We start from the raw sequence: 21,118 nt of genomic DNA on the forward strand, positions 1-21,118 counted from the left end.
CATAAAATAATAGAACGTTACAATACTGCGCACATGACCCATACACGGGAGGAATTGAACTCACGGCAGCGTGTCTCCGTCCCTCATTACGGTCAGCTCCCAACCACTCCAGGGCGCGTTTCACCTCAAACTCCACGTACTCGGCGGTGAAAGTGTCCCCCGCCATGGCAAGGCGCCCCATGGCTTTGGAGGCCATCTCCATGACAGCGGTGTCGCTGGAGGGCAGCAGGTTACGTAGGTAGTTGGCAAATCTGCTGATTCGGGTGGCATTTCCGCCCTCCACCCCGATCAGGCTGACTGTGAGGGAAATGAAAACTGAGCAAAACAGCTCATTTAGAAGCAGAATCATTGTGTAAAAACCTAAAGCACAAACATTCTTAATAGTAATCTGGATACAAAGCCCTCACTGACACAAAACTAAACTGTCCACCATACAAGAACTTTTCTACTGTGAGTTTATCGTTTGACTGAAGCCCGAGGTGCATGCAAAGACTGAACTGGGGGATGGGTCTTGTGGGTCCATCCCTAAAGGAAAAGGGCCCCATTCCTCCCCATCCCCCAGGTGGCAAAAATGCCCCAGAGAGAGACAAGGGTCTTCAGGGACTCCTTTGCCAAAGCTAGGGAGGTCCCCCTCACATTCCCGACCTCTGGAGCGAAAAGGCCCCTTAAGGAGGTAAGTGTCTTCATGCCCACCCCAACGCAAGGCTCGCGCAGGCGCCTTTCTCCCCGCAGGTAGGCCAGAGCTGTCCCCAGAGGAACCGACTGTTCAGCTCCCCCACATATTGAGGGAGCCCACGAAAACTTGAGGAGAGGGTAGCCCGTAAAGGGTCTATACTCAAATCCCTGGTAAAATGTGAAGTCAAAACAAACCTACAAAAACGTATAAAAGACGTGCTAGTATAAATAACCAAACAACGCCAATTAAGACCCCAGTTACTTGGCTGGAAATCTAAAAATTATCCTTGCACCCAGCCAAAAGGCCAGGGCAAAGGAAAGTGGTGCCGCTGAAAAATCAAGGTGCTGTAGCGGTAAGTGCTGTAGCGGTAAGTGCCGTACTCTGTGCACAGGTGTCCACCATCACCATGAGCATTTTCAGGCACCCCCATGACAGGCAGCACCGGGGGGGCACATAGCACATCGGGCTTCTACCATCACTGTAGCACTAAATTACTAATGCAGCAGAAAGCGACAGAGCAGTAGCGAGGTACAGAAAGAATAGGCCGTCACAGAAAGATTATGAAAACGGGGGCGACTTTCCTGCTATACTAAATAATTGCTAACCCTAAAACGTACACACACAGGGCACATAGCATACCTATAGCTAGGATCCCTCCTTTCCTCTCGCTCACGTCAGAGCTGGAAACAAACTCGAAGATGAAATGGTTGAGCTCATCGTAGAACTGTGTCGCCTCCTCCTGGCTGACCTGGGAATGACACATGATCTCTATGTAACTTCTTCGTGGTAAAACAGTTTTGGAACGTTTTGATTCTTGAACAGTAATCTCCCTGCCGTTATACTGACATTATTCTGTTCATCTGTTCTAAAGCAGCATCTCTACACTTAAAGTTAAAAAACTTAAAGTTAATGCAATAGGCAAAGGCATATCATAGCACAGGCATAAGTAAATCTTTCCATACAATGTGATAAATTAGGTGTATGTAATGCTGCGGTTAAGGGCAACTTAATGGTCTCTGTACGTTTCTAGTCTGAGCTTTGTGTGTCTTGTTCAGAAATGCCGCTCAAGAAAACATAACTTAAAACCTTCCGAAATGTGATCATATAGATCAAAGAGTGGCGTCATAATTACCAGTTTAATGACTGCTGGTCACACTAAGGGCTTGTACTTAACGAGTGCTCCCACAGAACTAGTGTTTTATCCAGCATTTATGATCACGAACGCTAAAGGCAACACTGATATTGACACAGAGTGAGCACCGTGTGCATTTGTTACGTTACTTTCAGGTGCCCTGGCGTCAGAGCACGTTTACTAGGCTTTGTCCCTGTGCAGTAACTGCACTTTTAGTGCTGGATTTTAACGTTCGTGTGAACGGGGTCTAAGGGAGCCGCAGTTTCAGGGTATTGTTTAGCTGCTTTCTGGCTTCATGATAATTGATCTTTAATCAGTAGGTGTGACAGGAGTAATCAGTAATCCCTACTTGTACGTTTCACCTCGGGTGAGGGACAGAAAGGTGAATTTGCATAAAGCCAAGTAATATTTTATCGGCTCTCATTGAGTGCTTGAGAGTATTTGAGAGCGGTGTGATACAGTGTAGTAGAATAATGTCATCTTGTGTCAAAATTGTGAAGGCAATGGGATAGATAGATGTCCACATTTGGACAGCATCCCTGAATAAAACCTGCCCATCCATATAACAAACAGGAAGTCAGGAACCATGCGGTTTCCTGTATATAATCCATCCAGTCCTCTTCAATAGACCTCTATGATCAGCCCCTTTCATGATTAAGCGCTACAGGAAGTGGGGCTTAGCAGAGGAAACAATGTATCTCTCTGCTCCACCAAGCAGCTCTGCGATTAGCTGCTACTTGTGTAATACATTTCAGGACAGAGAATACGTTTCCCTGGTAATAAAACATTAACAACTAATCTATTACGGGTATGTGGTCTATACTTCCTCCATTGCATGGTTTGCAGATCCCTATGTGACAGATTGACTATCAGGACTGATGAAGCTCAATCTCTGCTAACATCCTGTAAAGTTACCTTCATATTAATCTGCAACCTAACTATACTATAATTCAGCACAAACCTACAAAAACAGAAAGTCTACAGATAAATAACTACACTCAGTGGGAATATTATATTACAACCCATAAGGGAAAATAAAATGAATACAAAAGCAAAAACGTCTGTGGATATCTTAAACCAGAACCATCGTCTACCAAGTGGAGGCTGCCCAGGCCTTATGAGCGGTTTCTCATTCACAAATGGTATAGTCACTATATCTAGAGTGAGAATTAAAACTAGTTGTAAGACAGAGGACTATAAGGAATACATGGTCTGTACATTGTCACGGATCTGACGGACACGGAACGCTGCTTGCTCTGTTTTTGGCGCACAACGCATTTCACAAATGTGCTATTGATACCAACCATATGTTCAGTGAGCAGCATATAGAGGCTCAATGTTTAAGGTCTAGTGAAAGCCGTGCGGTTCAACAAATAACCTCACAAAAATATAAAGGTGGCGCTTCTTGGTGCCATGCTAATTGGCAAGGGGTGAAAAGTCAGACAGAAGATGGCACAGAAAATGGATTATTAAGATTATCGGCCCCATGCAAGTTAAAATGTCCAGTTTTAAAATGAGGAATCTACTGTTTGACAAAAGTTTGTCTGCACAACAAATTATACCAGTAAGGGTTTAGCACAATGCGAAAAATGAATTTTGAATCCTCGTGGGTGGGCAGAGAATTTTAGAAAGAAGTTGGGCTGGTGCCTGAGCGAACTGTCCGAATAAACCCTACTTTACACCCCAACTTGGTCTGTTCAGTAGGGAGAAAAGAGCCAGTACCCGCTCCACATTAATAGGGCCCACTCACTTCTCGCAGCTCAGTGGTGACATAATGCTGCAGGTCTTTGGCCGCCTTGGTACGAGCCTCTTCACTTCTGCTCCTCAGGCCGGTGGCGAACTGCTGCAGCGTTGTCATTATGGTGGACATGTTGGTTGAGGCCATGTCAAGACCGGCAGAATCTACAAAGGTGACCTCATGGGGGCCTGCAGGGCAAATGAAAACACATCAGGTGTCTAAAATTCAACACGTCATATGCATGTAAATCCATGTAGGCGACATCAATAATCCATATTGATTATAGACAAGAGACTTGGCTAGGACAGCACGGTGGCTCAGTGGTTAGCACTTCTGCCTCACAGCACTGGGGTCATGAGTTCAAGTCCCGACCATGGCCTTATCTGTGTGGAGTTTGTATATTCTCCCTGTGTTTGCGTGGGTTTCCTCCGGGTGCTCCGGTTTCCTCCCACACTCCAAAAACATACTGGTAGGTTAATTGGCTGCTATCAAAATTGACCCTAGTCTGTGTGTGTGTGTGTGTCTATATTAGGGAATTTAGACTAAGCTCCAATGGGGCAGGGACTGATATGAGTGAGTTCTCTGTACTGATGATGATTGTGAGACTACTGATGTTCTCCTCAGAAACTAAACATGAGCCTCCTCTGATGCAAGTTCTCATATAGCTGTGTAGAGGAAAAATGGATATGCCAAATATATGGTACCAATCATCTATTCCTGTAGCAATATGGATTAGCCTGGATTACTGTGTAAATCATCACCGTTATATTGTATTCATGTCCATAAGGCTTTAGCCATAGGAGTCATCTCTGTTGTTTAAAACTGCAAAAACTTTTTCAGGGTTTGTCTCTACCAAGAACAGTGCTGCAGGTTTGTGTAATGTGACAGCTGTCAGCCAAGCTGAAGGGCTACAAGCAGGTGTTGCATTAATTCCTAGCACGATGCAAAAACAACGTTTAAAATAAACGTAAAAATATCTGCAAATGCAACCAGGGTTATTTTACAATTGTGGAAACAACAATAGACAAAGTTAAATGGTCATAACAAAATTGCATTTATTGAACAACAAACTCTATAAAATACAGAGAATACTATTTTAATAGGAAATATAATAATAATGGCCATCAACAGCACCAGAATATCTACTAAGATGGAATATTGTACAAATCATCAGTACAACTAAGATTCCAATACCGAACTTGATATTTACAACACAATCTCTATATACAGACAAGTTTACTCCTTTTTGGTTTGTTTTTATAAAACTGACTCTTTGAGGCAGACTCAATTCAGCGCCTTTAAACGTTACCTCGATGTCCACGTGTGCACATTGCCGGCTATTACAGTAAGATACATCAGCTCATTTTCTGTGCACCTTTATGGGATGCAAAGAAAAATGATCGGAAATTTCTGTATTTCTGTGTCTGCAGATTGTAACATAGGAACATAGAAATATATAGAATTTGATGGAAGATAAGAACCATTTGCCCCATCTAATCTGCCCATTGTTTAACCAATGGTAACCTCCAACCCTATTTGATCCTTAGTTCTTTTGTAAGGATATTCTTAGGTCTACCCCAAGCATGTTTAAATCGCTCTACTGTATTAACCTCTACCACCTCTAATGGGAGGCTATTCCACTTACCCACTACCCTTTCTGTGAAGTAGTTTTCCTCAGATTTCCTCTGAACCTACTTCCCCGCAGTGTCAGTACATGTCCTCATGTTTTAGTACTTCTCTTCCTTTTAATGTTTCCCTCCTGTTATACCCTTGATATATTTGAAACTTTCTATCATGTCCCCCTTTCCCTTCTCTGCACCAAACTATACATAATAAAATCTTTTAGTCTTTCCGGGTAAGTTTTGTGCTGTAGACCATGAACCATTTTAGTTGCCCTTCTTTGTACAGTTTCTAATGTATTTATATCCCTCTGGAGATATGGCCTCCAGAACTGAACACCGTATTCTAGATGAGGCCGTACCAATGACCTATACAGTGGTATTATTACTTCTTTCTGCTACTGATTCCTCTCCCTATGTAACCAAGCATCTGACTTGCCTTCATTGCTTTGTTACATTGCTTACTTGATCTGAAATAGTGACTCCTAACGCCTCACAGATAAAGCCATGGTCAGGAATTGAACTCATGACCCCAGTGCTGTAAGACAGAAGTGCTATCCACTGAGCCACCGTGCTGCCCTAGACCACTTTTCTCCTCAGTAGTTTTCATTATAGTGCCATTAATACTATATTTAGCTTCTGGGTTTTTGAGACCCAAGTGCATGATTTTGCATTTTTTGGCATTAAACTGTAGTTGCCACTCTTCACCATTTCTCTAGTCTACCTAGATCATCAATCATTTGTTTTATCCCTCCTGGTGTACTCTGTTGCATATCTTTGTGTCATCTGCAAAAATGCATACTTTCCCTTCAATACCAATTGCAGTGTCTCCAATAAAGATATTAAAAAGCACTGGTCCAAGTACGGATCCCTGGGCTATTCCACTGGTAACATATCCCTCCTGTGAATGTACTCCATTTACTATAACTCTCTGTTTTGTATCCTGCAAACAAGATCTGATCCATTCCACCATCTTAGAATCCGATCCTAAGTTTTTGAGTTTATTTAACAGTCTTCGATGTGGGACAGTGTCGGAAGCCTTACTGAAGTCTAGATAAGCTATATCTACAGCCCCTCCTTGAACTATTACTTAAGTCACCCAGTCAAACAAGTCAATAAGATTTAGTTGACGTGATCTCCCCCCAGGAACATGGTGTGTAGTCCTGCTGTTAGATTACGATTGAATTGAGTTACGATCGCCTTCCAGTCAGCTTGAACCAGTCTGACCATTCTCCTCTGACCCTGCTCATTAACAACGCGTTTTCACCCACAAAAACTACCTCTCGCTGCAAGTCTTGCGTACCATTCTCTGTAAAGTTTACAGACTGTTGTGTGTGAAAAATCAAAGTAGATTAGCATGTTCTGAGAGATACGCAAAGCCCCCCATGCGCCACAAACAATCTGGCAAAGTTACTTAGGTAATTTTTCTCCCCATTCTGGTGTTTGAGGTGAACAACATCTGAACCGCTTGACCATGCATGCTTTTTATACATTCAGTTGCTACTACTAGATTGGCTAAATAGATAATTCCATTAAAAAGCAGGTGTACCTAATAAAGTGGCCAGCAAATATAAATACATCTGGAAAGAAGAGTTATCACGTGCAGATTTTACAATAAAAACTAGAGGTTGTAGCCAAATAGAATTTTGTTCTTATCACTTATATAGTGCAAACATACTTCACTGCACTGAACAACAGGGAGAAGAAACAAGTTGAAGATTCCACAATTAAATACAGCAACAATGAAAAAGAAGGTGAGAGGGTCCTGATCTTCAGTTTACAATCTACAAGAGACAAGGGGTAAAGTCCCATGTGCTCACAAAGATAACCTTTGTTAAATAGTGCTGTAGGAACCAGTCACCCAGCTAATTTGTATGCAAGCAGATAATTAGTGTGTAGCAGACAAGACAGAAGCATTAGGGGGGGGCGGTGGGGTGTGTGACTGCTGTAAATGAAGTGTAAAAAAACATTGTGGAGGGCAGGTGATAAACAAAGTACTATAATACAGGGATATTTAGGACATTTCATAAGTGTCCCAAAAGATGCATTTAAATGGGGAACAACAAATGCAAGGAAAACAGCTTGATACATCAGTGTATCTCATTATTCTGGTCTGGTTTAGGTCTGTTACTCTTTAGTATCTGATTGTGTCAATATGAACTCAAAGGGTGAACACACAATGACCATTATCTGAAAGTGAGTCACATAGAACTTTATACCTTTGGACAGTTTGCTACCCTCATAAGACTGAATGGTGTTCTTATTTAAAGGGTTTTCCACTGTGATGTTATGGGTTTATACATGTCTTGTAACTTAAATAACTTTTTGCTGAAAGCTTACACATATTTTTTACATATATCTCTATATCAAGCAACTCACCCTCAAAGCACTCCCCCTCAGCCATCGCCTCTCTTCTAATAACCACCTCTTACTCCCGCCTCCAACACTTCTCTTGTGTTGTGTCACTCACTCTCCTCTTATGGAACTGACCAGACTCCCCCCAACCTTCTAAGAGCTCTCTCAAAACCCACCTCTTAATTATAGCCTACCCTGCCCCCACCTGAGTACACAGAGAGTACTACCAGCCTCCTAGCTCCTATTGTTTCAGCATCACCCTCCCCCTCTAGATTGTAAGCTTTCAAGAGCAGGGCCCTCTCAGTCTCTACCTCTCTCACTCCTGTGCATTCTCCTTCAACCTTCTATACCTATGGTTTGTCAGGATGTTTAATTTGTTTATTCGTATGATCTTATTGTACGGACTGTCTGGTGCTGGGGACTCTTGAGGCACCTTATAAAGAAACAATGATTATTACGGTAAGTTGTTTATCTCTGTTGTGGACTTTACTTTGGATACAACATAAGGTCAGGGGTAGTGGTATCAGAGACACTGTATTATCAAGGTCAGTGTATTTACCGACCATGTGAAACGGGCTTACATGGGCAGTGTATAAGGAAAGTAAGAGTGTGTGTGTGTGTGTATACACACACACACACACTGTGGCTAGATTTACAAAACTGCGGGTTTAAAAAAGTTGAGATGCTGCCTATAGCAACCAATCATATTCTAGCTATCATTTTATAGAATGCACTAAATGACAGCTAGAATCTGATTGGTTGCTATAGGCAGCATCTCAACTTTTTTAAACCCGCAGTTTTGTAAATCTAGCCACAGTGTATATATATATATATATATATATATATATATAAAATGGATCGACCATGTATACATATACACACACCCAATGTGTAAATATAGGGACAGTGTGTGTGGGTATGTGTGTGTATATATATATATATATATATATATATATATATATATATATATATATATAATGGAATGACCATGTTTTATATCATATATATTTATATACACACACACACACAGAATGTGTACATATAGGGACCGTGTTGTATGCATGTGTGTGTGTGTATATATATATATATGTAATGGAATGACCATACATATATACACACACTGTGTAAATATAGGGACTGTGTGTTATGTATGTATATATTTATATAAGAATTGTGTGGCATGTATGTGTGTGTGTGTATATATATATATATATATATAACTGTGTTATGTATGATGTATGTGTGCACACGGGCGGGCTGTAACCACAGGGACTGTTTATCCCGATGATGGCGGCGGACACTTCCCGGGAGGACGTCACACGGACCAGGGGACGAGCAGCTGGACACACCGCTTACCGTGATTACAGCCCGGCCGCTTCCTCCCGGTCACCTTACAGCCATCCCGCCGAGCGGACGGGCCCAGCTGTGTCCCGGATGTAACTTCCGGTGACGTATGGGGAGCACACCGGGAACAGGTCCCCGTGCGCGAACGTTCCGGGGCAAATTGGTTCCGACTGTCAGGGACTGAAGCCGGTTACTGGTCTCCAGTCTGAGCATTGTACAAGTAAACCCTTCCATCATGTGCTGTGGTTGTCTTATAACACTCTGCCTGTGCAGGCCCAGGTTACATATTGCAGTAGTCATTGACAATGTCCCTTGTTATTAATATTCCCTGATCTGTACTGCTTGGTGTTAGTAGACACATGGTCTCCAGACTTCCACCTTCCCACCAGTGACCCAGCTGAAGCAGCAGCCGCACATTCAGTCACTCTGAATTCCATTGTTCATGGTTTGTGTTTCAGTTTTAGTTTAAAATTGCTCCACCCCCCACCCCTAAGTACCCCATCGCTTCAGGAGTGAATTATAACAGCTACCTGGTCTCTTCCCCAATAACTACCTGACCTTCTTCTTCTGAAAAGCGACCCTGATCTAGCCCAAGCTAAACCCGCAATGTCAGTAAGTCACTAAAAAGTTGGTTAAAGTTTCAAACTTCTGAAGAATGGGAACAGAAAGGGTAGTGGATAAGGGCAATAGCCTCCCATCAGAGGTGGTAGAGGCTGATACAGTAGAGCAATTTAAACATGCTTGGGATAGACATAAGGATATCCTTATAAAGAACTACTAAGGATCAAATAGGGTTTGAGGTTACCATAGGTTAAATAATGGGCAGACTAGATGGGCCAAGTGGTATAAATAAATGATGATGGTGATGGTTCTTATCTGCCGTCAAATTCTGTGTTTCTATCTTTTACTCTTTTCATACTTCCTCCAGTGACAGAATGGACATAAACAGGATTGTTACTTCCCAGCAGTCAGCCAGAGTAGAGGATGGAGGGGTCAGCTATTTGTAAACAGGGCCAGGTGTGATGGTCTATTCTGGGCCAGTCAAGTCCTGTAAAGACACTAAGGACAGGGGGCTGGGAGTCCCTCTGAAATCACAAGAAGGGATTAAAATAACTGGTTATCACCCACCATCAGCAAGGGATTAATTACATCAAGATCCCATTGTTTCCACCTAGGACTGAGTCAGACATTGTGGCCTGAAAGCAGCAGGGGGGGCGGGGGAATCATTTGTCTCTGACAGATGACTACTCTCTTGTACAGCCCCTTATTGAACTCTACCAATCAAGGGAGACCTTTTCCTAAAAACAACCCTTGGTAGGATGGATTTTGGTTGTGGAAATTGGAACCCCTTTATAGAAGAGGGTGCTAGGGAGCTCTGTAGGTGGGTGTCATTTGACTATTGAAAGTCACTGACGCTGGAGTCTCGGCTGCTGTCAGTGTGCTGAGGACTGTGCCTGGCGGTATAGTGATTACTGGACTACAAGCTTTTCGTGGACTTGCTGGCTCTGCTCAACAGTAGGTCTATGAGACTCACGTGGTCCTACGCCATCATATCATATCTCGATCAGTTGGACATTAGTCATGGACAGTGTGGAATAGTTCTGGGAAGACTAGCACTAAACTGGGGTTTATTGAGACCTGTTAGACGGGTTTATAGTCGATTGTTTTCATCCTTTTGCTGATTTTGAGAACTTGTATTAGACAACTCTCTAATAACGATATTGTTGTGTATTTCCATGTGTCCCATCTGCGTGACTTGACCCAGAAGTCCCAGGGTACCCTTCGTGAGTTTAAGTTCTAATATCCCGGGTCTTCACAACTCCTTACCGGGATCCCCTCTCATTCCACTATACCCGTAAAAAGAATAAATACCAACAGTCCACTTATGTACTCTGTGTATTTTCAAGACTGCCACCTGTAATACTACCGATTTACTATTTGTTGAATAGCCCTTTCTTTTGTGTTTGACAAATGTGTTTTTCCTTTATATTTTTTGTACTCTCTGTTGTTGTTATAAATAAAAAGTTTTGTTTTTTTAAATGTTTAAAACTTGTGGTTCAGGTATTAGCAGGGAATAGTATTGCTTGAGTCATGGCCTGATGTTCTAGTGAGTCAACCAGGTTCATAGATAAATATTTTTATTGCATTACATTTTTTTAAGGAACACTCCAGTTATTTGTTTCCACAATGTACCCACTCCCCATAACTAGAAGAATCATGGGTTTTCAAGGCTAGGGTCTCCACAGTTCTAGAGATACTCACTCCCTTTGGGCGCTGCACCTGATGTTTATTCCAGACAAACACATGAAATGTTGACATAACACAGGATATTAAACTATCACTGTCGCTAAATAAATTATTTGCAATCTCAGTTCCTGAACTAGTCATAAGTTATAACACCTGTCAGCAATTTGTAAATATTGCCTACATTATGATTGTACAGTTGATGTGGGACAAGCCGCAATCAGCAGCATTGAAAGCTACATAGTTGAAGCAATTTGCTGGACAGTTTTTCTTACTGGAACTGTTATAGTAGAGGCATTGCATCTGTAGTTGGAGTGGGAGAGCAAAGGTAAGTGACATTTTACATATCTCTCCTAATTCCACACAAAAATGTTTTTGCTCTTCTCCATTCTGATTCTCCCAGTAATCCTAAATTAAAAACAGTGTGGCTTTTGCCCTCTAAGTTGACAAACTAGAAGCAACTCCCGTAATATGCCAGTTTGTCCTACACTGCACTGCGGTCTGGTCCTTGCTAGTTGCCCTATAGCAGGGGCTAGGGAACTTTTTTACCTTTTACCCCAAAATATATTTAGAAACGCCGATATTACCCCTTGATGTGAAAGGAAGGAAATCACATATTAATTATTGGAATTCAAAATTTTATTGAATCTATTCAAAATTTCTTTGAAAGCTTCAACTTCAAAACTTCAGGTTTTGGAGAAATGATGTTGTTTCATTTTTTATATGAGAGCATCAATATTGGGGTATTTTGATGTCCGAGCAATTTGGATACAGTCTTCAGCGTACAATCGATATCTCTGCTTTGTTTTTATGTTCGTTAGAGTGGAAAATCCTTGTTCGCAAAGGTGGGTTGTTGCAAATAGTATTAATAGTATGCAACTTTTTGCCTGCCTCTTCATGTGCAATTTTGAATGCCTTTGCAGCTGTTGGCATCCAAAAATGACAGATCTGCTTTGTTTTTTTTTAAATGCAATATGTGCTTTATTATTGCATCAAAGCTCAAGAAGTGCCTCTGCCAACCCTTGAGGCTCTTCTGGTACAACAGCAATTTCACATTTAAAGGGGTCTACAATCCAACTGACAGCATGTGAATCGGCAGCATTACCCCAGGAATTTCATTTTTACCCCATTTGGGGTAATTTTACCCCTGTTCTCTGACCACTGCTCTATAGTGTGCCCTAGTTAGGGCTCCTTTGCTACTGAAGATTACTTGGAATCTCATCAGTTCAGAATTACTATTGCAGGGAATGTCATCTCCTGGCTGGAAATTAATAATACTGTAAAAAAAAAAATAGTTCTATAAAAAATGCATAGAAAAGTGATTGCCACACTTACTGCCCTGTAACACCCTCCTCATCTGGGTACATTCTAGTCTATGGCACCAAAAAATGAGAATCCACAGAGGGTTCACTGTATTCGATTTAAGGCACGGGGTATATTTACTAAACTGCGGGTTTGAAAAAGTGGAGATGTTGCCTTTAGCAACCAATCAGATTCTAGCTGTTATTTTGTAAAATGTACTAAATAAATGATAACTAGAATCTGATTGGTTGCTATAGGCAACATCTCCACTTTTTCAAACCCACAGTTTAGTAAATATACCCCACAAATGGTATTTACATAGTTACCAATATTTTAAAATAACTCCATGGACACTGGTTCAGAGGAATCGCATTGCTTTCTGTGCACTAATGTCAAGGTTATTTCACTTGGTTACAATGTCATGTTTTGCAATTTAAGTACTCCTTGTTAATAAATATTATGAATATGAACTTATACAGAAAACATTAATTGACAGTGACAATTGCATCTAATGTTGGAATATTGTCCTGTTGACCAATATTGAATCATAGGGATATTCCCAGTTCCAAAATTTCCCAGGGAAAACGTATGAACACATCGGACTTCCCATGGAATTAAAGGGCAAATTGCCACTATGTCTATTTATAAAATGCGAAACCACTGGTCACACTGATAATCCCCCGATAGGAAATCAGTGTCCTCTCCTCCCCTCCAGATTTCAGCATTATCACACACACATCGGTATTTCTAACAGGAAGGTTTTATAATATTATAAAAATCGACATTCGCACGTTATATAGTGCGCGCAGGAACACGAGCGCGCAGTGATACCGAGCGGCGGGGAGGTGGTAAAACTGTTGTGACTCCGCAAAGATGGCGGCGCCCAGGGGACACGTCGAGAAGTAGAAACAGGGGAAAGGTGAGATGACAAATCTTCATACTGGGGTTATGTGGCTGTGCACTCGTTTTATAGGACTAATGTATTTTAATAAATGGTGACCTGTGGCTCTCCCAACAGCTGTGGAACTAAAAGTCCCAGCATGCCCTGGCAGCCTCTGACTGACAGGTTAAGCTGTGACTTGTAGTTCCTTCAGACCAGGAGCGCCCTATGCGTACATAAGCCTGCCCTAAGACTTGTGTTATTGTATATAACAGCATCAACTCAACTTTTTTTCATCTATACTTTCAGTTTTCTTCTTGTGGAGACATTTGAGGATCCCAGAAAATGATTCATAAGGGAATCCCTACCATTCCTGCTGATCTAGTTTTCTTTTAGAGTTTCCTAGTGGATACAGGTAATTATAATGCTGCATTTCCTTTTAGACGTTCATTCATTAAACTATTTCCATGTATATAGCATCTAAAGATGTCCTATGGATAAAAGCAATTAAAATACTGGCATGAAAATAGTATTTTACTACAGTTGCTATCAGGAGAAGTGTTTTTGTAGTAAGGATTTGCTTGATTTTATCTAATGTGCGCATGTTCTTATCATGTACATCCCTCATAAGATGCCCATACCCCCTGCATGTCTGTCAACTTGTTGCATCATTTGTGGATGTAAATGGCAGCAAATTGCAGGGTATATAGGTCCCAAACATCCCCCAATTCTGATCAGTCTTTTAGATATTAATGGTGATGCCCTCATTCTCCGACCATTGTATGAGTGTTTCTAAATTAAGATATAGTACCTGGTGATCTGCCTGTGTATTGGTGGAATTATTTGGAAGTGGTTTCAGATCTCCATAATCTGTAATGTTTTAAGCTTTATTTATGTTTTAATAAGATACAACAAGCATAATAATCATGACAATACAAGTTCAGTAGTTTAAAAAAACTATTTGCTTTGGTCAGTTAAAATCCTATAACGTTGACTGTTTGACGCCTTGGCGAGTATAGACAAAAGATGGAGCAGCGGTAAAGGTACCGGTTAGATACACTTTGCTAGAGTGTATGTAGCAAACAATTAGGTCTATTTTGAAAATGTAATCCCCATCTTATTTCTAAGACCTTAATGTTCATAATATTAGTTGATCATCTATATCAGTCAACTTGAATAAAAATGTTTTCATTGCTAGTAGATATTTTTTTTTAATGTAAAATCTGTGTATATAATTTCTTAGAGTATTCTAGCACTGCGTGCAGAAGTTCTGGTCTGTAACCAGATGCTCTCGTAGACAAGCTAAACTAGTGTTGCCAACCAGACTCTTCAACAGCGAAACCTAATGAGTGTTTTCTTCTTATCAAATATACTGTAGAAGTCCATATTCTTCTTGCACAGTATTAATATATTTTGATAATGCTTCTCCCATTTTGAAATAATTGTGTTACTTATCTTGCAGAAGTCCAGCCACACTGCTTCTACGAATGCACCTTGCATTTTTTTTAAACCGGGAGCATGAAGCCTGACAACTGTGTCAATAACATTAGCATTAGCACAGAGGACTTCAATGAAGTGGAGCTCAGCAACAATCTAGTAGACTCCACTTCATTCTCAAACGGCCCTGGAGAACCACTAATAGACAGAGAGGTGCTTAAGACCGTTGGTTGGAAAGTGAAATGCGCTTCCTACGTCCTGGCTCTCCGTCCTTGGAGTTTTAGCGCCTCTCTTATCCCCGTGACCTTGGGCACTGCCCTCGCCTACCGTTCTGAAGGCACTTTGGACATCCTGGTGTTCTTGGTCTGTGCGGTGGCTGTCCTGGCCGTCCACGGAGCTGGCAATCTGGTGAACACTTACTATGACTTCTCTAAAGGTATCGACCACAAGAAAAGCGACGACAGGACTCTAGTAGACCAGATCTTGGAACCCCAGGATGTGGTCCGCTTTGGTGTCTTCCTCTACACCTTGGGATGTGTGTGCGCCGGTTGTCTGTACTTCCTGTCTAAGCTGAAGTTGGAGCACATGGCTTTGATATATTTTGGGGGGTTGTCAAGTTCATTCCTTTATACTGGAGGTAGGTTTTTCAAAATTAAGTTACTGTTCTGAAAAAAAGCTTTTATTGTATTCCTAATTGGCTCAACGGTACTAGCTGATCAAATGAAACCCTGCAATTCTTCCTGGAATAACAGAGATGGGACCCTGTAAAGTTCTTTATATAAACTATATTGTGGTTTCTGATGCAAACTTTAACAGTGAAGTGCGGCCAGAATGTGTTTAAAGCCCATTAATGTGAACTGTTAAGGGTTAGACAGTGTGTGATATTGTGTGCAGACCCTAAGCTTTAATTAATGCATCTGCTTGATAATATGGATGTACTGAGCTGCAATTCTTCAGCCTGTCTATTGTCCGGTTGCAAAAATACTGCAGGCCCCGGGTTTTATTGAACTGTAGGGAAAGTAGATTTGTTTTTTTTGGAATAATATAATGCATATTGTTATGTACTATAATAGACCGGTTGATGATTTTTTGTGTTTCTCGTAGGAATTGGATTCAAGTATGTGGCCCTGGGAGACTTGGTTATCCTCATTACATTCGGGCCCTTGGCGGTCATGTTTGCCCATGCAGTACAAGTCGGATACCTATCCGCCACTCCCTTGTTGTATGCTGTACCGCTGGCTCTGAGCACCGAAGCCATCCTACACAGCAATAACACCAGAGACATGGACTCCGACCGGCAAGCTGGCATTGTCACAATGGCTATCCTCATTGGCCCAATGCTGTCCTACATGCTGTTCAACCTGCTGGTCTTTCTCCCATATGTGATCTTCTGTATCCTGGCCACTCGTTACACCATCAGCATGGCCTTGCCGCTCCTCACCATCCCCTTAGCCTTTTCTCTAGAGCGACAGTTCAGAAGCCAGAACTTCACCGGGATCCCACAGAAAACAGCCAAGTTGAACCTGTTGGTCGGACTTTTCTACGTGTTTGGTATTGTTCTCGCACCAGCAGGGTCTCTACCCAAGCTTCTCATGAGGATCTGACATTTCTGTATCAAAGGAACCTACAGTCTACCAGTAAACTGATGACATTGCACTATTTGTGTCAATTTGGGGCACACGCGTTTCACGATTCAGAGATACAATCCTGGATCTGTACCTGTCCCTGCTCCACGTACTGATACTACCATAGGGGGGTTGTGTTTAAACTAGAAGTTTAGTCCTGAAATAAAACAATGTCTAGTGTCCTCGCTGTAACAGCAAGACTGATTGCTTTTAAATTGGCTGCTGTGTGCGAGTCCCCAAGTAATGTACTTTCATCATCCTGAATGGACACATAATCATCCCACCACCCACAGGCAACTTCTACGTAGAGTCTCTGCATTATAATGATCTTCATGTTCTACTAAAGCTTCTCTTAATGTTCCAACAGTACATTACCATTAAATATTGAGTTTTAAAGGGTGATTTGAGGTGCTTGCAGGCACATCTACATTATAGGGAACTGTAGGTGTCCAATGAGCCTGCTTTTGAATGAACGCGTTAGCACAAAGATGGACAGGTTCCTATAATAACAATGTCTCTTATAGAATGGATACACTGAGGTTTAGAACTGCAATGTCAGAGTTGCTGACCACGTATTCCTTTGCATATATTATGCTTCGTAAATGCCCCAGTTTCACCTTTTGCTACCGAGAGACGAGAGGTTTTTACACCTTAATAACCAGGACAAATTCTGCATTTTAACTATGTCTTGAATCGAGAATAACTGTCATTACTTTGGGTACCCAAATTCTGTTTGTATTTATTTTTTGGGAGGAGGACAGAGATCGCTTTTGTGGTAAAGCTGTTGAATACTAATCCCTTTATTTTCTATGTATTTTAAAGGGCAAATGGACGAATAAAGCAGAAAAGAAATAATTTTTCAGCTGTTTTCCCCATGAGCAATGTAATCTGACTTGGGTATAATGTATATCCATCTACGTCTGTGTGTGAGAAAACAGGTTTAGTTTATTTACACATCCGAAGAAGTTGGTTGCTATTGAAATAAAAGGAAACTCTTACGGGGTTTTTTTTGTGTAACGGTTTTATTTTCTTTATCAAGAATTGAAACACCAACGACTGTCCAAAAAACAACCCTATTTAGAAAACAAGATCACTTAAGATATTCCTTTATATCTTTGTAAATTTAGAAAATTTTGCTTGGATTTACTGTACATTAAAGCAAAACAATGAATATTGCATACTTGCCAACTTTTCCTTGTTGGCTTCAGGGAAAGTCCGGAGGAGGGGGGCGTGCAGGGGCGGGGCTTGACGAATTGCATAATTTTGGCCCCGCCCCATAAACGATTGGCACAATTTTTGCATCATTAAGCCCTGCCCCCCCCCCCCCCCCCCACTTATCTATCTTATCTATTATCTCCCGGGAGGCTTCCCAGAAAAGCGGGAGTCTCCTGGACAATCCGGGAGATTAGACAACTATGTGTTAAAGAAAAGCAGCTAATGAATCTCTAGAGGCTGAAGTGTCCTTTACATTTCTGTCTCCATTACTGAAGTCATGTTGTCTTACCTGTCAGTCTTTGATTAAATCTAGGTCTCCATGAAAATGGCCACCTCCATAGGCATCAATACATGGATATAGGACACAATTTCTGAACTGTGTCATCATGGCACAGATGGCGAAGCCAACCACGTCTTGTACTGGCTCAGCATCAGGGAGAATGCCAGACTCTTGAGGGAGTGAGGGAGATCACCCCTATTTCAGGGAGTCTCCCTGACATTCAGGGAGAGTTGGCAAGTATGGAATATTGTACTTCTCTTATTATTGTTAGTTATGAATTTTTCACACATATCACATGCACTGGAGAATCGCACCCTAAAACATATTTGGAGTCTTTTCCCAGTTACAGGATGGACACTTATGTTTTCTTCACTCACTCGCTGACGCTCTTGATTGTGAAATCCAGTTATGACCTTCCTCGTCTAAGCATGATGTGTAAAAAAAGCCCATAGGCCATAATTATAGACATAAATATAGAAATAGTAGTAATGGAAATCAAATTAAAATATTATAGATTGTAAGCTGATTGGATCACTGTAGAACTGCTTTATATCCCTACTACACAACAATGTAGAAAATGTTGATGTGTGACATGAAACCTAACCCTACAGTCTTACTAAAATGTACAACTAATTTAGTATATCTAAAGCTGGGTACTCAGTACAGAAAATTAGTGCAGATGCGATTTTCTGTAACGATGTTACCAACGACTGAAAGTCCTGATGAGCATGCAGATTCTTGTGTATACACCTATACAATTTATCTACAGATCTGTGATCTTCATCTCTCATAACCATCTGCCGAAAAGATCGGCATTCTGTACACACTACAGAGATCCGCCTACACTGCTGGGCGTGAGTGCGTCGTACACACTGCCACATCTGCCCGACATAGTTCTATAGTTGATTGTCATTTTTAGGACGTGTTTAAAATCGAATGAAACTACATGATGTGCTTTGATAGGATAAAATATGAAAGTGCGATATCTGACCAAATGGTCGTCAGTCATGTGATCAACATGATAATTGCGCAGGCCTTGTAAGAATGGGCTTTCTCACACTATCCATGCGCAAAAAAAAATACACCCAATTTTATAGATACACATAAAATGCCATTGTGGGCCCCTACAACTGGAGAGGGGTTGGGATCATTAATGTGCAAGCTTAGTACAGTAATGTGGGGGACACGTGAGTGTATATCCCCCCTCCCCCGGAGATATAACCTGTTTATGATAAACATATCTTTAGATACACCTTTTAGGAGGTGAATCTACTGCATGTCCCTTAAGGGCTGTTCTAAACTCATCATCATCAACTTAAATTACAGCTGACTAATCGTGTAAAATATATAAACTCATTTAAAAAACAGTGTGCCCCTTCCTCCCAAATTAATTATCAGCATCATTGCCATAGCTTGGGCTTATTGCCACTTTTGCAGAGGGTCACAGAACACTGGCCACCCTGTAAATTTGGTTACCAGCGCCAGGCTTTGCCAAGCTGGGTTGGTCGTACTATAGTAGCGAGATGCTCAACGTTGTTGCCGGTCCGTCATAATGTGAAGCCCCTAGTGAAATTGTTCCCATCAAACAAGTGGGCTCTCATCCCACCAATCAGCCCCTTTCTAAATAATGCTGGGGCTCATCCTGGCATTTCTGTTGGTGCCAGAGTGCTAGTTTTAAGTAAAAAAAAGAACAAAAGTGACATGCTACTGTGGAACTACAAGTCCCAACAAGCCTTGGCAGCAATGTGTGGAAGGGGGTGTAGAGGTAATGCTATGTCTTTATACAAGGAGCTATTATGTCACGTCTTGTATTTGTATATAATTGATAAATCAGCCCAGAAGAAAATAGATTTGGGGGAAGTTCACTGAGATTAAATAAAATACAAAGTTCTGTTTACTTTCCGTGGGACGACATCAGGGTCATCCTCCATACACTAGTGGGCCAGCGCTGAGATCTTCTACCCTACTAGGGTGGAAAATGTTAAACTCCCGGTGGTGTTGTTTCCAGTAACACTGCCGTCTGCTAGCAGCAGAACAGGTTTTTGCTGTAATTCTTGATTATATTGTCTGCTTCAGGGCTCTGAAATTCCTCTGCTGGTTTATTAATCTTATATCAAGTAGAGGCTGGTGAATAGCTTTCAGCCTGCCAATCATGTGCGTAGACGCAACCAACATCAGGCAAATGACCCCTGTAAGACCCTCATGCTTGATAATGATCCCAATAAGCTTAGTAACTGAGCAGCCCAATCTCATCCAATGTGTGGTCCAATTGGACAGGACTTCTGTTGCTTCTGTAACCCCTGCAGGACCAGTGTAGGTGCATCTCACATAGACATCTACCTCTCTGATTTGGTCCTACACAGGCTGGCTCCTGCTTCCTCCCTGGGGGTAAACGCATGACCACAGAGACCCATAACAATATTTTTGGTGGGGGCAATATGTCTACATGCCCTACAGAGGCTCTGCCTTTCGGAGCATGCACATACCTCCCAATGTTTGTCCCAACGGCAGCGGGACTGGAGGGGGGGGGGGGTGACTAGTACTTTTAAAGCACTAGGCTGCCCCTTTCTGTCCTCTCCTCTCCACAACCCTTCATTTCCATGCAGAGCAGCAGTGTACAGAATCCACCCCCAACCTTCCCACCAATCAGGACAAAGCTGCCCTGATCAGGGTCCGGCCCATATGCAGTATAGCATCGCTTGAGCCTTCAGCTCCCACGTCTAGCCCCACTGCATATCTCCGTGACAGAAGCATACATACCACCAAGCCCACCTGACTATACCCGTAACAGTTGCACGGGCTGCCCTGCTGGTAGTTACACCTCTGCTTCCTCTTCTCAGTCTCGGCTGGAATTTCAATGTACAGTGCCCCTCCCCCCCCCCCCCCTCCACTGCACATACAGGGTTGGTAAAAAGGTGTAAGTGAGTTTCAGATGACAAAGTAAATGGGCGCTATTTCCCAAAATAATAAAAGATACAATTTGTTTACACTTCTCTCTTCCTGCACAGTTCTTACCTTTTGAAACAATATCTCCATATCCCTTCTCTTTCCTCCTGCACATTAGTTTAATTTCAGTAGTTAAATAACTAATAAACCCTTCCTCCTGCACACTAGTTTAGTTGTGGTAGTTACATAAGAAGTGTTTCTCCTCCTGCACAGTGCTTAGTATCTCAGTTGTAGTAAAGAGGTTTAACGTTTAACTCACATTAGTAACGCCGACTCCTTGCATTCCAGGCTCCATAGCTCCATATAGGCATGTAGACTCTCCATG

General features: G+C 41.8%; 2 protein-coding genes across 11 annotated transcripts in view; one reads left to right on the top strand and one right to left on the bottom strand.

Annotated features, from left to right (window-relative positions):
• Positions 1-8,961, bottom strand: part of MTOR (mechanistic target of rapamycin kinase) — an 84,726-nt gene extending 75,765 nt beyond the window's left edge. For 6 of the 8 annotated variants that reach the window (XM_075190200.1, XM_075190196.1, XM_075190199.1 and 3 more), the window contains exons 1-4: positions 8,877-8,961; positions 3,559-3,734; positions 1,316-1,424; positions 65-315 (exon numbers count right to left, since the gene is read on the bottom strand). In XM_075190200.1, the coding sequence (XP_075046301.1) occupies positions 65-315; positions 1,316-1,424; positions 3,559-3,693 (495 nt within the window). In that variant the 5' untranslated portion in view covers positions 3,694-3,734; positions 8,877-8,961. The remainder of the gene's footprint in view (positions 1-64; positions 316-1,315; positions 1,425-3,558; positions 3,735-8,876) is intronic. The other 2 variants (XM_075190201.1, XM_075190195.1) reach the window with 1 other exon arrangement.
• Positions 7,888-17,369, top strand: UBIAD1 (UbiA prenyltransferase domain containing 1). Of its 3 annotated transcripts, none has more exons than XM_075190203.1 (4): positions 7,888-7,979; positions 13,600-13,705; positions 14,753-15,364; positions 15,832-17,369. In XM_075190203.1, the coding sequence occupies exons 3-4, from the start codon at positions 14,809-14,811 to the stop codon at positions 16,329-16,331; spliced, it is 1,056 nt and encodes a 351-aa protein (XP_075046304.1). In that variant the 5' UTR covers positions 7,888-7,979; positions 13,600-13,705; positions 14,753-14,808; the 3' UTR covers positions 16,332-17,369. The 3 variants fall into 3 exon arrangements, with proteins under 3 accessions (XP_075046304.1, XP_075046305.1, XP_075046303.1); XM_075190204.1 differs by lacking the exon at positions 7,888-7,979 and adding an exon at positions 9,135-9,476; XM_075190202.1 differs by lacking the exon at positions 7,888-7,979 and adding an exon at positions 13,130-13,329.
• Positions 17,370-21,118: the final 3,749 nt, after the last annotated feature.

This window comes from Mixophyes fleayi, chromosome 11, assembly GCF_038048845.1.
Source record: "Mixophyes fleayi isolate aMixFle1 chromosome 11, aMixFle1.hap1, whole genome shotgun sequence".
Lineage (NCBI taxonomy): Eukaryota > Metazoa > Chordata > Amphibia > Anura > Limnodynastidae > Mixophyes > Mixophyes fleayi.

Bases quoted from the DNA above. Each gene is read 5' to 3' on its own strand.
- UBIAD1 (XM_075190203.1), top strand. From the start codon at position 14,809: ATGAAGCCTGACAACTGTGTCAATAACATTAGCATTAGCACAGAGGAC. The intron at 15,365-15,831 runs GTAGGTTTTTCA...TGTTTCTCGTAG, and splicing joins TTCATTCCTTTATACTGGAG to GAATTGGATTCAAGTATGTG.